The sequence below is a fragment of the Xenopus tropicalis genome, chromosome 2 (assembly GCF_000004195.4).
Source record: "Xenopus tropicalis strain Nigerian chromosome 2, UCB_Xtro_10.0, whole genome shotgun sequence".
Taxonomy (NCBI): Eukaryota; Metazoa; Chordata; class Amphibia; order Anura; family Pipidae; genus Xenopus; species Xenopus tropicalis.
Genome location: NC_030678.2, coordinates 79,357,333 through 79,373,359, shown reverse-complemented (window position 1 = coordinate 79,373,359; position 16,027 = coordinate 79,357,333). Strand labels below are relative to the sequence as shown.

The 16,027-nt window shown below is 33.8% G+C and overlaps 1 protein-coding gene across 5 annotated transcripts in view; it reads right to left on the bottom strand.

The window, feature by feature from the left end:
- The window catches only part of eya3 (EYA transcriptional coactivator and phosphatase 3), an 83,592-nt gene that overhangs the window by 30,303 nt on the left and 37,262 nt on the right, over window positions 1-16,027 (bottom strand). For 3 of the 5 annotated variants that reach the window (XM_018091034.2, XM_012956238.3, XM_012956237.3), the window contains one exon: window positions 10,309-10,393. In XM_018091034.2, the coding sequence (XP_017946523.1) occupies window positions 10,309-10,350 (42 nt within the window). In that variant the 5' untranslated portion in view covers window positions 10,351-10,393. Of the gene's footprint in view, window positions 1-10,305; window positions 10,394-16,027 lie in introns of those variants that run through there. The other 2 variants (XM_018091035.1, NM_001123019.1) reach the window with 2 other exon arrangements.

Here is a 16,027-nt window from a genome sequence, read left to right as displayed (position 1 = left end):
GGCTTACCAGAAACTGAGATCACTGATTCTTCTGAGATCACTTCAGAAAAGCTGACTGTATTCAACTACCTGGTCTGACATCATAACCATAGGACCCCACACCCTGGACATGAATCCATGTCACAGGACTGTGCATCCTCAATGCACACAAAAGAATAATGGCATCAGTGATGATATGGCAGGTAAAGGATGATGTCTGCAATCATCTAATCAATTGCTATATGAAATACTCTTCTGCTGATGATACATGTTAAATATGTAGAGATTTAGAAGGGGCAGCAGACAAATATGGGTAATGGTACAATGCTGGAAAATACCTAGACATTGACAATAAAGTTAATTGCACTGGTCCTGCCCAGAGAGATCACTGACACTCACTGGCAGGGTCAGCACAATAACCATAATTGTCATTTTTTTTAACCATAATTGTCAATGTATTTTGGCACCGGGGAGCTAGAAATTTCTCCATGCGATTTTATTCTTAACTAGTTGAGCTCTTGGAAAGCAACCTGAATTTAAAATAGCAATAAAAACTAGAAAGGGAAGTTTGAGTATAAACTTCACGTTGGTTTGAAAAACATGTAAATCTGATTGGCTGCTGGTGGCACTGCCACTTTTACTAACCTTAACTGTAGTCCATCATTGACTAAATTTGCAAAGTGTGGGGAACCTGACATTAATGCTGTGAGAAAGGCAGCTGTTTAAATATAAACTAATGAAATTCAATTGGTGAAATCCGATTGGCTGTTGGTGCTTTTTCTAACCTTTATTCTTAGTCCCCTAATGACCAACTGTGAAAAGTTTGGGGACACTGGCATTTAATATGTAAGAATGGCAGCAGTTTAAATTTCCCCATTAAAATTAATTAGATAAATCTCGGTTGTTAATGGCTCCACTGACTTTATTCAAACCTTGATTATTATTCAAACCTTTATTAATTATTGTCACCCAGTGACTAACTCTGCAAAGTATGGGGCCCTGGCGTAAGTAGTATGAGAATGAGAGCATTTTAAATTTTAACCAAAAAAAATTTCAATAGGTGACCTCTGACTGGCTGTTGGTGGCCCCACCCACTTTTTTTAAACCTAAAACTGCAGTCCCTTAGTGGCCAACTGTAAAGCGTTTGGGTATCCTGTGAGAATAGGTAAAATCTGATTGGCTGTTCGTAGCTCCACCCACTTTTGGGCATCCAACAAATATATTTTCATTCAGGGTGATCCCATGAATATTTTAATAAAGTTTGGGGGGTGCAACTTCAAAGCTGTAAGAGTTTCAGCAGTTTGAAAATCTTCCCTGTCAAAGTCAATGTAAATATTGGGGTGTTCAGAGCGGCGCCACAAAAAAAAAAAAAAAGCACAAGCTACCTCCTCCGCCACACGAAGCGTGGAGTGTCTGGGTGTTGTACCCCAAAAACTGTAGGAGGAGTAGCGTTTAGAAAATGGGGGGCGCTGAGAATAAGAAGAGGAAGAATAGCAAACAAAGTAAGTCCATACACTCACGGTTCCTTGTAATCTCAGTCCATTATCCACTGATGCAGAAGTGGAAGAATAAGCTGAAGTCGAAGAACAGTATGTTGGGGTTTTCAAACCAACATAATTAAATCTTAAGGTGGACATACACTATTTTAAGAAAATCAGCAGCTTTAACTTTTCCATTGGATCAGGGAACTCATTGGCCTATTGATGTTGTCCTACAGCTCCTATACCTATTGTTGTAATTCGATTGTTTGACCCTAGGACCTCAGGTAAGCATATCGGGAGAAGATCTGCTCATTTAAATAAGCGGATCTTAACGAGTATGGCCACCGTTACACAGCAACAGGTTTTTTTGATGCTATGGCCAGGAAAGCAAATCATTCAGCAACCATAAAAATTAAGAACAAGTCAAAAACAAAATAAAATATGTATATTAGTTACAAATGGTAAATTATGTATTAATGTACAGGAAAAATATCTGTCTGTCCTCTGCTATGCCATGTAGTGCCAGTTCTGAATATATATACAATTAAAACAATGTTGCAGTAGACCGTTCTCTTCCAGCTAAAAAGCTACTTATGAAAGCATTTTTTTTTTTGTTTTAACTAAAAGGAGCATTAGCCCAGGGAAAGAACTTTGTGACTGAATTCACTGGAGGATGCCTAACATATTGGCACCCCTAGTGAAGTTACATTTTTTTTTTGTACTTTAACTTCACATGACAAGTGCTCAGATGCTGTTTGGATGAAAGAAAACATTTTGTTAATGCATTTACCCGTCAGGTATGCATATAACTGTCAGCATCCGGTGCATCACTATTGACAAAATCAACATTTATGATAACTCATTGCTATTTTGGGGTGGTTATTTGCCTTGTTCCTTTGACACAGATCATCATTTGCCCTGTTATACTTACTTTTGTGAGTACCAAGTTGTGTTTTAACTGTTCCTTTCAATTAAACACGTTGCATTTATGATTAATGTTTCCTTTGGGTAAAATCATTGTGTGACTGAATTCAAGAAGCCAATTTATTTTGCATATAATGATAAATGAATATAGATGTTGGTCTCAAAAAGAAGCCACACTAAGGGGATGGAGAACTGGCAGTAGCCATTTTATAGCATGAAAACCCATATTACTTTAAGGCACTATACAGCTCTATGATTAGTATTAGAGCAGCAGGAACAGAGGACACTTAAATGTATTTATATTTATTGCAATGTCTGACTTCCCTGTTCTACATACATAAAATGACTTCCACAGATTGCAGTAATTAAATTATATTAAAATTAAATTGGGTTTTCCCTTTATGAATTTTTCCATGCTCTACCATTTGCCAAAATAAATATTTTGGTGATAGGAATAATCCTCTGGTTACAGTCAGTGTACTGCAATTTTCCACTAGGGTTGCCTACAGGGCAATACAGAGCATTGTGTCACTCAACGGGTGAGGAAAAAAATGGGACAGACAATAGATGCTCAAATTGCAGCAGTTTCAAATGAAAGGTTTTTTTTCCTTTGTATTAGATTTTGTAATTAATATATAAAAGTTACAATTGTTTGCAAACAATTTTAATTCTGGGTATCAGATTTGTACTGGACATAGAAAAAATAAATTGTGAGAATATTGTTTCCAGTCTTGGAAGTGGCACAACTATTGGCCCTGTGTGAGTTCTCCGTGAGATTCGGAAGACATCTAGATCTTCCCAATCTGTATGACAGATTGCTATATGAATGATTGCACCTGGGCAGTATGCCATTGAAACCAATCCTAAGTTTGCTTTCATTGTTCTACCTGCAGCTCAGGTGCAAATTTGCCCAGTGTTTATCAGCCCAAGTCTTTTGTCATACTCCCTTTGCATCTTTAGTCTCCCTTTCCTATTTTAGCTTCTCCATTTTTCCTGTCACACTTTTCTTTGCTGCTCCTGCTTCTTTTGCTACCTCATTAATAATTAAGGTTACTAATATAAAGGTATTGCAGTTTTTAAGATGTAACTTTTCAAATAAAAAATGACTCAATGGGGAGCTCAGTGAATTGCCATGAAGTAATGGTTTAGGTGTATTTTTATTTCAAAGTCCTTATCAAAAATCTGGCTGTGTGTAGTTGTGTGGTGGGCTCCCAAACCTTAGACTACTTGTAACCTTTCAGGAAATGAAAATTACACCAGCATTTTGGCACAAGCCCTTGTCATGGGAAATCCAATCCCCCTTCTGAATTCTTGCATTGTGGGTGATTTCTGGTTATGACACAACTAGAAATACATATGCAAAGTTAGTAACTTAAAGGGGAATTTGAGGAAATGAAGCTTTTTTTGAAAAGCAAACTTTTTAAATTGTATAAATTCAAGCAACTCTATAATGCACATCAATTAGAAAATATGCAGCCTTTTCATAATTTTTAATGTTATAATATGGTTTGGAACAGTTACCTAAGCCTGCCCCCTTGTTTTCCTGCTAATTTGGCTGACTACTTTAAGACTCAAATAAAATGTAATAGTAGTTGACTGTCCTCGGCCTACCTTCAATCTGCATCCTCCAAATCCCTTAATTTCCTGCACATGTGATGTCAATAAGGAAAGGAACATCAGTGCATTGTGGGTTATGTAATTCCTGAATGCTGTCTGTAAACTGTGGAAAATGTTACTTTTTGTAATCAATTTTTATAATAAATCTTATTAATGTTTTAGTCCCTCCTCCCTTGCCAGGATTTGAAATGACGCAGAATGAGAAGAACTGCTATGCAGCTGGATTTCAGCATATAAAATGGTATCTATTCATAAATTAAATAAAATTAAAAGAGCAATGTGTCCAACATCTGATTAATTTGAAAATGTAGCCATAAAGAAGATAAGCTAATTCACTTCAATACATTTAGCCTGCATTATAATTGTATATTGTCTGCAGAGCAGCAGCTTTGACAGCTATTACAGGTATCTGATTAGCTAATTTTTCTGCTGCTTCTGGCTTTACAGGGATTTTGTTGAAACTTCATTACCACACTGACAGATGTCAGCCTATCTGACTCAGCAGAAAAATCAGGCCTTAAAGGGACAGGTGCACTTTGAATAAAATATCCCCAATACATTTAAGAAACTTCTACAGCTTAATTAGATTTCTTTTTGATTATTTCATTAGTCAGAAGTTTACTTTAAACATAACTGAGAAAATGCACCTTTCCTTTTAAAGGGATAGAGCATTATACTAAAGAATGGTTTTGACATCTAATGTCTGAAGATACAAAGTCATCAGTCAAAGCGCTGGGCATGTAATTCTGTAAAAATTATACCCATCAGTAACAGTGTCACATATGTGTTATTTTACACTAAAAAAACACAGCAACTTCATTATAGGACTACAGTTCTCAATTATTCTGTTACTGTCCTTGCACCTACTTTTCAGCCTCTTAACTGGGGAGATTAGCTGCATTGTAAAGAAATTACAAATCCAGAAAGCTCCAAACTAGAAGAAAGCCATCTCCGTTTTATGCAAATAATTGCATAATAATATAACAGTGCCTTATACTTGATGGTAACTAAGCTGCATGATTCTGTATTGGAGGCAAAGCAATCCTGTTGGGTTCAATTATTTTTAGCAGACTTAAAGGAGGACTAAAGCTTAACTAAAGACGTAGGCTAGACATGTACCAGCCCAAGGCAACCAAGGCTTCCCTTTAGCAGGGAAGATCTGTGCCCCCAAAGATGCCCCTGTAGCTCCCCATCTTCTTTTTTGCTGATTCACTGCACACGCTCTGTGCTGCTTTTGTTACAGAGTTTAGGGACCGACTCACAATATACTGTGTATATATATATATATATATATATATATATATATATATATATATATATATGTTATAAATGTCACAATATAAAGCTGGTAAGTAACTGACACAGATGATTACTGCATGGCAGCTCTGAAACCAGTGCCGTTAGCATCAGTCTTTAATCATCGGCCCGTTAGGATCAGCTTATTTGACAGACAAACATCTTCTTTGCTTGATAATTTTCGACAACCCCTAAGCTTAGCTTCTCAACAGCTGCTCAGAGAGTATTGAGCATGTAAGTGTCACAGACACTTCTAACAGAAGTGTCCCGTATGTCCAGAATGGACACCCCCGTGAAAACTTTAAAGAACTGGATAATTAGTACTATAGAGATGTTAAACCTTTAGGCTGGTTCAATAAGTCCATTATATAAAATATGGCATGTCTAGCCATATTCAGTTTTAGGGTTTAGTTCTCCTTTAAGGTATGGTGATCCACATCATGGATCTGAATAACAAATTTCATACCTGTACCACTTTCTGTGACAGCTCTAGTCTTGATCACTAGAGCCCAATAAAGAATTAAAAAATCAAAATGTTACCATTTTTAAAAGTAACAAATCAGCCTTAAAATGACTTATAGTGCAATGATGTCTTTTATTTTGTCTGTCTTAAAAAGCAATTTGGATGAGCAAAATATATGTAGAGCAATCTTTAATAAAAACTAAATGTTATTGGAAAAAAATGTAAAAAAAAAAAAAAAAAACCCAAAACAAAAAACTACAAACTACAGATACTGGTTATAGGAGAGATGACAAAAGTCCTTATCTCTTCCTGTGATTAGTGGCCAGGTTATCCTAGCATGAAAGTATGATATTAACTTACATGGAGCGACTTTAATCCCTCCACAAGGGGAGATATGTTTAGTTTTTCCAGTCTGAGTCATTAAATGTAATGAGGACGAGAAACACACCTGGAACAAACTACTATCCATATTAAAAAGAAAAAAAAATTAATAAGGTTGAAAAAGCAAAGGTGTAATTACTAAACAGTGAATACCACATTTAACATCATAAATAGTAAAATGAATACAAATCACATTATAGAAATTATTAAAATACAAATGAAAAGCTTCAACAGACACAATCCAAAAAAGTTCCAAAATACAGTGATTGATATTTTAAACAATTAATTTAGTGATTTGTTCGATAGTGATTATTATAATAAATTTATACAGGTATGGGATCCATTATCCAGAAAGCTTCAAATTACAGGAAAGCCATCTCCCAGAGAAACCATTTTAATAAAAAGAATGTAGCTATTTTCCTTTATTTCTGTAATAACAAAATAGTAACTTGTACTTGCTCTCAACTAAAATATGAGTTACCCTTATTGGAGATAAAACAATCCTATTAGGTTTATTTAATTATTAAATGTTTTTTTAGTAGACAAAGTATGGAGATTTAAATTACAGAAAGACCCCTTGGCTGAACACTGTGATGTGAGAGGTCCCATACCTGTACACGGTTCTTGATAGTATTTAGTATTTTCCACAATTTGTAGGGGTTTTTGGGGTTAAAAAATGTGAATCAACAACTTTTTTTGCATCAAAACTGTGCAAACAGCAAATGTAAAAAGTTATGTAATGTAGAAGTCAATATAAAGTTCACGACTCTAGGTATTCCCTTTTTATTTTATTATTATTATTTTTTTTTTTTTACAAATTTCTGCTATTGTTTTAAAAATGAGAGAAACATTGATGCTTTTTTAATTTGTGAGTTTAGTTTTAGTTGTTGTAGAAAAAACCCTCTAAAACTACACAAATCTGAATTCTAATAAGTCTGCCACTAAGTTTGGTTGATGGCATACTTGTTAGGGATGCACCATTTTGTATTCCAGAGGTTGCATTCAGTCATTATATTGGAACAGGTAGGTATCTGTTATCTGCAAACCCATTTTTCAGAAAGCTCCAAATTACAGGAAGTCTGTCTTCCATAAAAAAAATCTAATTTCTCTGTAATAAGCCACTACATTGTACGTGATCCTAACTAAGATATAATAAATCTTTATTAGAGCCAATACAATTCTATTTGATTATTTGACGTTTTAAGTGATTTTTAGTGGACTTGTAGCATGGTGATCCAAATTATGGAAAGATCCCCTATCTAAAAAAACCCAGGTCCCATACCTGTATCTTTAAAATCATCACTCGCAAAAAGAGTTCCTATAAAAGCTCTGAAAGACTTATTATGTAATGTATCAAGTAAAGCTTGAGAGCATTTGCATAATGTCAATAAATATATCAGTAAAGAACTTTATACACACTGGGCAGTTCAACTCCCAAAACTGCTATAGGTTAGCAACTTTCATTACATAGGGGGGATAGTCTGCCAATCTAGAGCTAGTTTGAAAACCTTTTTTCAAAAGAGCATATTTTAAAAGAGCAAGTGAATATTATCTGAAAACCTGTACCAGCACACAAGCAATTTTAAATGAGCTGGGATCATGGGGTTCAATTCTGACCTGGGCACTATCAGCAAGAAATCTGCATGTTCTTTCTGTGTCTGTGCTGGTTTCCCATGGGGGATTCAGTTTCCTTCCACGCTCCAAAAACATATGGAGTGTCTCCTGATGAAACGGATACCAGATAGCAGGTCTGGACTGAGATTCAAAATAAGCCCTGGCATTTCAAGTAAACATAGGCCCAAACAGCACCCACCAGGCCACTCAATAGTAACTGCCCAAGGCATCCTACAGCAGCCCCTCTGGAATTTGCCAGGCCTACCAAACAGTGTCATGTGAATATGACTGTAAGCACTGTGTAAATATGTTAAAATTATATAAATAAAAGAGAATAAAAAAAATTCTAGAAACTTAAACACTGGCCAGTATTTCCCACTAGGCATTATAATACCTACAATACTATAATAAAACTACTATTACAATACAGGAGTAAAATCCATTATTGGGAAACCAGTTATCCAGAAAGTTCTGAAACATGGAAAGGACATATGCTGTAGACTTTATTGTAATCAAATAACTGAAAAATGTTTTTGTAATTACTTTCCTGTTTCTAAAATAATAGGATCAAGTACAAGCTATGGTTATAACTAAATGAAAAAAACCTATAATGATGGTACAACAATTGACTTATTTAATGTTTACATGTATTCTTGGTCTACAAGGTAAGTTGATGAAAATTATGGAGAATCTCCCTCTCTGAAAAACCCCAGGTCCTAAGCATTTTGCATACTAGATCCCATGCCTCTACCATTTTATTATTAAGACTCTCATATCTTGTTGCATTATCTTTTTTTTTCTGCAGTCTAGGCACAATATTTAAGCCTGTCTCTGTTACAGCTGACTGGGTGTATGCATGTGTGAAAACTAAAAGTAGATATAGCGATCAGGCCACACCCCTTCTTCTAAAATTTGTTGGATGCAAAATAATATAACACAATACATTAAAGACTTAGGGGATAGATAGATGATAGATAGATGTCCCCTGTATGTATACTGCATCCATACCTTAGCTGAATAATTTCTTTTGTCTTAGATGTCACCAATCAAAGTACTAGGGATGCGCCAAATCACGGATTTTGGTAAACCCATGAGCCTGGATAAACTAAATCTAAACCCTAAAAAGATCATGTAAATACAGAAATTGCTGATTCTTTTAAAGTGATTCATACACTGATTTCTCCCATAGTATATTGCTATGCAAATTAGGATTTGGTTCAGAGATTTGTTGAATGCTTCATGCAAGATTTGGTATTTCGACAAACCAGAAAAACTAATTACAGAAATCCATAAAACTGGAAGAGACTTTGGACATTACTACAAATTACTTCAACCTGTTTCTTCATTATGAGCACAACCATATCAAAGATATGAATTCTAAGGCAACCACTACATTGTTAAACAAAATCTCTCTTCATGCTAAACCTACTGGCCACAGTTCTTCATAACCAATATTCCACATTTTATTTCATATTTATGAATTATTTGCCAAGGTAACAGCAACCCTCTTGTCTTATTGCATGTTAAGCCACCTAGGGGTTCATTTAACAGGAAATTGTGGCTTGATAAGAACATTCAACTTAGAACTGGCTTTGTACAGTGTACTTTAAATAATGTTTTTAGAACATTTGAAATTGGCCTTTTGTAGAATATTAGTTGTTTTATAGCTACTTATATCACTTATATATTTTTGTTCTGCAGTTCTCTGGTTTGGAATGTAAAGAGTTATCTGGTTGTTAGGGTCTCCCATATGTTTGCAATTAGACAGTGGCTTGAATGACAGTCTGGAAGATGAAAAAGTGAGAGTCGGCATAGCAAGATAATAAAAACCTAGCCTTAGGATTAATCTGGTGGGGTTTGGGGGAGGACAGTGTCAGTGGCAGCCTAACTTCATTTAAATTTCAGGCTTAAGACAAAATAGAAAATATGAAATTATATTAGAATAACAATGTCCCTATCATACTAAAGATTTATTTGTAATTTGCCTATTTTATACCATACCCACATTTAAAGGGGTAATTTACCTTTAAATTAACTCTTAGTATGATGTAGAAATTGATATTCTGAGAAAATTTGAAATTGGTCTTCTTTTATTACTTTTTTAATTTATGTTTTTGTTAATTTAGCTCAGCAGCTCTTCAGTTTGGTATTTCAGCAGCTATTTGGTTGCTAGGGCAGTGGTTTAAATAAGAGAATCAAATATAAATAGGCAAAGGTGATAAAAAGTAACTATGACAATAACACTGTAGCCTCACAAAGTGGTAGTATTTTGACTGCCAGAGTCAGTGACCCCTTGAGAGGCAAATGAGTTAGAAACTATAAAATAATGATGCCCAACTGCAAAGTTGCTAGGAATAGGGCATTCTATAACATATTAAAAGTTATCTAAAAGTTCATTACATAGGGAATTGTTGTTAAAGTTATTTTTAGCTAACTGCTCCTGAAAACAAACATTCACATATTTTCGGGAAATATTGCTGGAATATATAAGTAAACAATAAAAAAATCCAATTAATACAGAATAAGAAAAATGTAATTAAAAAAAGCAGTTACCGGCTGCTCTGTTAAATCCTGTCCATCCTCCATGGCCGACATCTCAAACAGGTATGGGAAAACCTTTTAGTCCTGTGCTGTAGTTCTATAAAGAGAACAAAACTATCAACTTCCAAACACATAATACAATTAAAAAGCACCATGAAGAAAAATGGTACCATTTAGCCTAAAGTTATAGGCTGAACGATTTAATTTAGTCTAAACTGAGAATTTGAAAAAAATGCTAGAAGAAAAAAAAAAAAAAAGTACATCCAATCTGTCTAGAATACCAGAGAAGTGCACAATAAGAGTTAAGTGTAATTAAAGAAGCGCAGAATTGAGTACAAATATGAGTATATTTGGCAAGCCCTTTCTCAACATTGTGATAAAAATCTGTCCAATCTGTTTTAAAAATGAATTCATATAACTACCCTAAAAACAAAACCATAAAAACCTTAAGTAGAATCACATTATATAGAGAACCCTATATTTAATAGATATGTTTTAAAAATCTGCTTTTCTTGCCATTCAAATTATATCCAAGAGTACTGATTTAATTAATCATTCTTAAAACTCTTCTATATAACGATTGGGGGGAAAATGTATGTCCCCAAACTATCAATGACAAAATTATAAGAGCCAAGGAGCTGAGTGAAATATAAAACAGGTATGGTATTAAAGTCATGTTTTTATTTAATCTTCATATGTGGAGAGAACAGAGGTGGTGGGTGGATGCAGGATGACAGGAGGGAACAAATAAAGATGGTGAGTATTTTTTTCTGCTTGAACAAAATGTATTTAGCGCCATTTAATCAACTGTAACATGAACATAGGAAAACATCTTTGTAATAGGGGATATTACTGAAAAAAGAGAGAAAACACATGCCCTTTAACTAAGTATGTATGTAAAGCACAAAAAGGTACCTATCATTTACAAATATCAAAGAGTTATGAAAATAAGTTAAAACATGAGCTAACGTTCTTTTTAAATTCTGTAGAGTTTTTCATGATGGTGATGCAAGATGTTTTTTTTTTTAGAGCCTGCATAAGTTATGTCTAATAAGAGTGCGAATCCTACACTGGCTCGCATTGATTATATAAATGTAGTATTAAAGAGAATAATGTTTCAAGACCAGGCAGAGAACAGCATGATCACAATAAAGAGCAGCATTGCTAGCAATTATTATAAGTGGTCTTGTGTTTTTAGCCTAACCATATAAGAGTTTTATCAGTTCATTCCAAAATGCACATGATAATTAATATCACTCATTTTAATTTTATAGCACAGAGAATTATTAACTCTTTTTACTCAGCTCAAATATAAAATGAAATCACAAACTTTTTAGTTTTACTGAGCTAGTTGAAGTAATTTCTAAACACTAATAAAAACAAGGAAGAATAGTTATTACCCTGAATTTATAAGTATTATTTTGTTATTATAGTGCAGAAACTTACTGTAAAGTCTCTTTTGCAGTGCTTAATTTCTAGTGAGCATCTTTAAGGCTTTAAGTTAAAGGGAAGAATTAGTTGATAAAAGTTTTACTCTTTGTTTAGCATAAACAAAAACTATATGCAATAATATATTTCATATAATGCCTTGCAAAAGTATTTACCCTGATCAGTTCTCTCCTTTTACTAAATAAATCCTACATTAAAAATTAGTTCTGATATTTATATTTCAAAGCACTGATTTTTTTTAAAGGAAGCACTGTATATTAATAAATTATGTTTAACTTGAGATGGAATCATGCAGTATGGGAATTGTATCTGTCTAATTGTGTGACATTAGCCTAACGGCCTGTTGCAAATAAATATGTTTGTATGAAAGTGCATTTGCATTCGACTTAACTGTGAAATCTTCTGAAATCTTAGTTACACGCCACTGCTGTGGTTCAAGTTCCTACGCTGGAAACATACTCTAAACTTGCATCAGATTTCAATAGATGTCAAATTGTTACAGACCCTATTGTAGCATTTCGAGTCTTCAAAAAATAAATAAATAAATTACAACCAGTTTATGTGAACCTACTACCACACTACCTTTATATCTTTATTAAAGTCATCAATGAAAAATACACACCTCCATCATATTTTTAAGGAGCTGATAAAGAAGTATAACTGTTGCAAGCTCTTCAGGACAGGGAACTCATTACTACGGTGTACTGAGACTTCTATGATGTACACAGTTTTGTTAAATACATAATAATTGTATTTGTGTTTATGCTTGTAAAGCACTGTGTACATTAGTTATGCTATATGTAATATGTTATATTAGATGGATGACATATACACATCTATGCCACACTGCAGGCTAAACACAGGTTAAATAAATTGTACTTCTGAAAAAACAGACATTCAAAACAGTCTCTTATCTAGCAAACGAATTTGTCCTCTGGCATGAAAAAAACAGAGAACACTAAATTAAATTTTTCACACAATGTAAAATCGGAAAGCCACGCGAAGCTGACATAATTTTTATGTAATGTATACACACTGGCATGCTAGCAGGAAAAAAAACCAGTCCCATTTCTAATTATTAGAGAACTGAGAAATAAAGTAAAATAAAAACAAAGTTGCTATAAAAATATTTTATATTGTTTTAGAAATTATTATTTATTTTCAAGAAAAAAATGTGAGGTTCAAGTGGTTTAACACCAAACAATTTTAATAACTATCACAGCAATTCCTAGAGTTCCCAGGTATGGAATTTATTATTTAGAATACTTGGGACCGGGCAGTTTCCAAAGTGGTGTTTTAAGAGTTACAAATAAAAAGCCTTTAAAATGAAATACAAAGTAATAGGACAGTTTACCAAGTGGATGTATGCTAGTCGAGATACAAACAAGTACAGGATTTATTACTCAGAATTCTTGGGACTGGGTGTTTTCCAGATACCTTTAATCTGCTTAAAATGATTTAAATATTTTACAAAACCAATAGAAAGTTTTGCCACCAGTATGGATATATGCAGCTTAGTTAGTATCAAGCACATTGTACTGTTTTATTATTACAGAAAATACTTTTTTTTTTTTTTTTTAAAGAAAATGTATTCATTTGCTTATAATGGACTCAAAGGGTGATGGCCTTCCTGTAGTTCAAAGTTTCTCCAAAAGTACTATCTAACTGTTATATACAAGAAAATGCATAAAAACATGAAACATTTTTGTTTAAATAGAAATCGATAGGAAATGGCAATGCTGAATTTTGGACCTTTCTAGCTAATGGGTTTCCAAAAAATAGATTCACTACCTATTATCCTCTATTTATATAGCTCCAACATACAAGTGTTTTGCAAAGATTTCTTATCATTCATATCAGTCACAATCTCAGCTAAGTTTACAATATAATTTCCCTGAATCATACAGAAATCTGAGACATTTGCTACTGGTATAACTGTACTTGCCGCAAAAATATGTGGTAAAATAAATACCTATCAGGAGAATGGTCAGAAATAGTCGGCACCACTGGAACAATAATTGATTCAGAACTCCAAAACCTTAAAGTCAGTTGCTTCATGCTACCCATGCAATTACAATACAGCATAATGTTTAGATCTGTATGGTTAACACTTTGGCCTCAAATTTCCAGATGCATTCTGCAATCAATTCACCAAAGCAGCAACTAACGCACTGATGCCACAATCCATTAAAATAATAGTATATTCCAAAGAGTTAACAAAAAAAAAAGAAATGATTCCTGTTACAGAGCATTTTCTGATACTGGATGCCATCTTACTAACATCTAAAAGTTATATAAATTCAAAAATATCACTAAATAGCACTAATAAGAAATTATCAAAAAAACAGTAAAGCCCCAGAAAAATTATGACAGTTTTTTATTTTTTGCTAACACATGGGGGTTCAATTACTATCTCAGTTTTACAGAAACCTAATATTTGCACAAAATTAAGTACTTTTAGTAATAGCCCTTCATTATCTTGCCCACACTACAAAAGCTACAAACAAAGGCTATAATATTAATTAATAAATAAATAATGTAAAAAAATTTGCAAACATTGCCTACAAATACTTTCCCCACAAGTGATTTGAAGTCTATGACCAGATCGGCATTTACACAATGGGCACCAACGACCTGAACCTCTGGTATGGAACTGTGTTGACATTTTAATCTGCAGAGCAAGGGAGGCAGAGGTCCAGACTAATGAGAAATGGGGTAGAACAGTGCTGTCCATGTAATGGGCACATTTTTCTCATATAGGATGTTCAAGGGCTGTATTAAATTAAAATTATGATGTCATACAGGGAAGTCTGTTGAGCTTTTGAGCAGGCTTGGGGACATAAAAATTCTTTGAAGGTCCGGTGGAGGTAGGTCAAAAAATATTTGTTAACCTACCTCCACTTGGCCTTTGGGTATTCCCAAAGTTTTTTGCAGAAAATCAATACATGATACTATAAGATGCTATACCACAAAATCCTATGGGAACTTTGTGAAATGCAAGAAAAGTAAAACTAAAGTAAAGCAGATTTTGGGACAGTTACTGTACATTTATTGCTGGTCAAACTTTCTATAGCAAACACAGGCATCGTTACCCAGCAATTGTCCATAAAGGGGATCTTTTGTCAAAATGTCTTAAAATAATTGATTAAAAAATCTGCACTATTTCTGAAATAAACTACATCCTTTTCAATATCTCCCTCTCAGCAACCTTCATGCAGGAGTTGGAGTCAGATTTTGATACAGTTAGATGCTTTAGAGGGTGGGGGCGGCTCACTTGGCCTAGAAGATGTATTAGAGTTCATGCTGTCAAAATAAACAGAAATACTCTTTTTCTGCAAGCAGGATAAGATATTGTCTGTGCTGGAAAAAGTTGAGTTAGCTCTAATACATCTGCTAGGATGGACCTACTTGTCCATCAAAGTCTGACCCTGACTTCTGCATGAATAGAGAAAAAAGAGAGAGAGAGAGGTTTAATTGATTATATTTATATTTAGAAAGATTCTAATTTTGAAAAGTTGAAGGTTATATTAAATTTTCATGTTTGTGATAGTTTCCCTTTAAAACTTAACAAACAGACAAGATTCAGACTGCTCAACAGTAGTTCATCAAAAGGCTAAATTGGTCCTGCATATTTTTATTCATATTTTTTATTAATGTTAAGTAAGACAAATTATTAAGCTTAATAAATGTTCACCCCTTTATTAAAGATCTACAATTAAAAGGTATTCTGATTGGCATAGAAACTGCAATGTTTATCTGAAATCCCCAATCTTAACTCCATTAGCAAATAAGCGTTAATCTATTATGACATTTTTAAAGGTAAGACATTAGTTTGACAACATCGAGTACACACATATACTGACAGTACTAAACGAATGGTAATAATTATGCTAAAAGTAAAAATGTTTTGCCCAACTTCATAAATAAAAGATTGCAGAAATCTGACAGGTTTTTTTTTTTTGGCCAAGTGAACAGGAAAAAAAAAAAAAAAAAAAAAGATTCTTTTTCTCTCAGGTAAACAAAATACACTTACAAACATGAGGTTTACTACTGAGCAATTATCCATATGATAAAAACTTTGCCACAGAAATATTAGAGGCAATTTTGCCTCTAAAATGGCATTTAAATCACTATGAAGCCTTTCCGAATTCTGCTGTTACTGATCCTAAACAAAAAGGGAAAAGTATCACTGCTCATAGACTGTCAGTCTGGTATATAATTTTTCACAGGTCTAAACAGATGTAACTTACACAAGCAAATACAACCTGATACTTGATTTAAA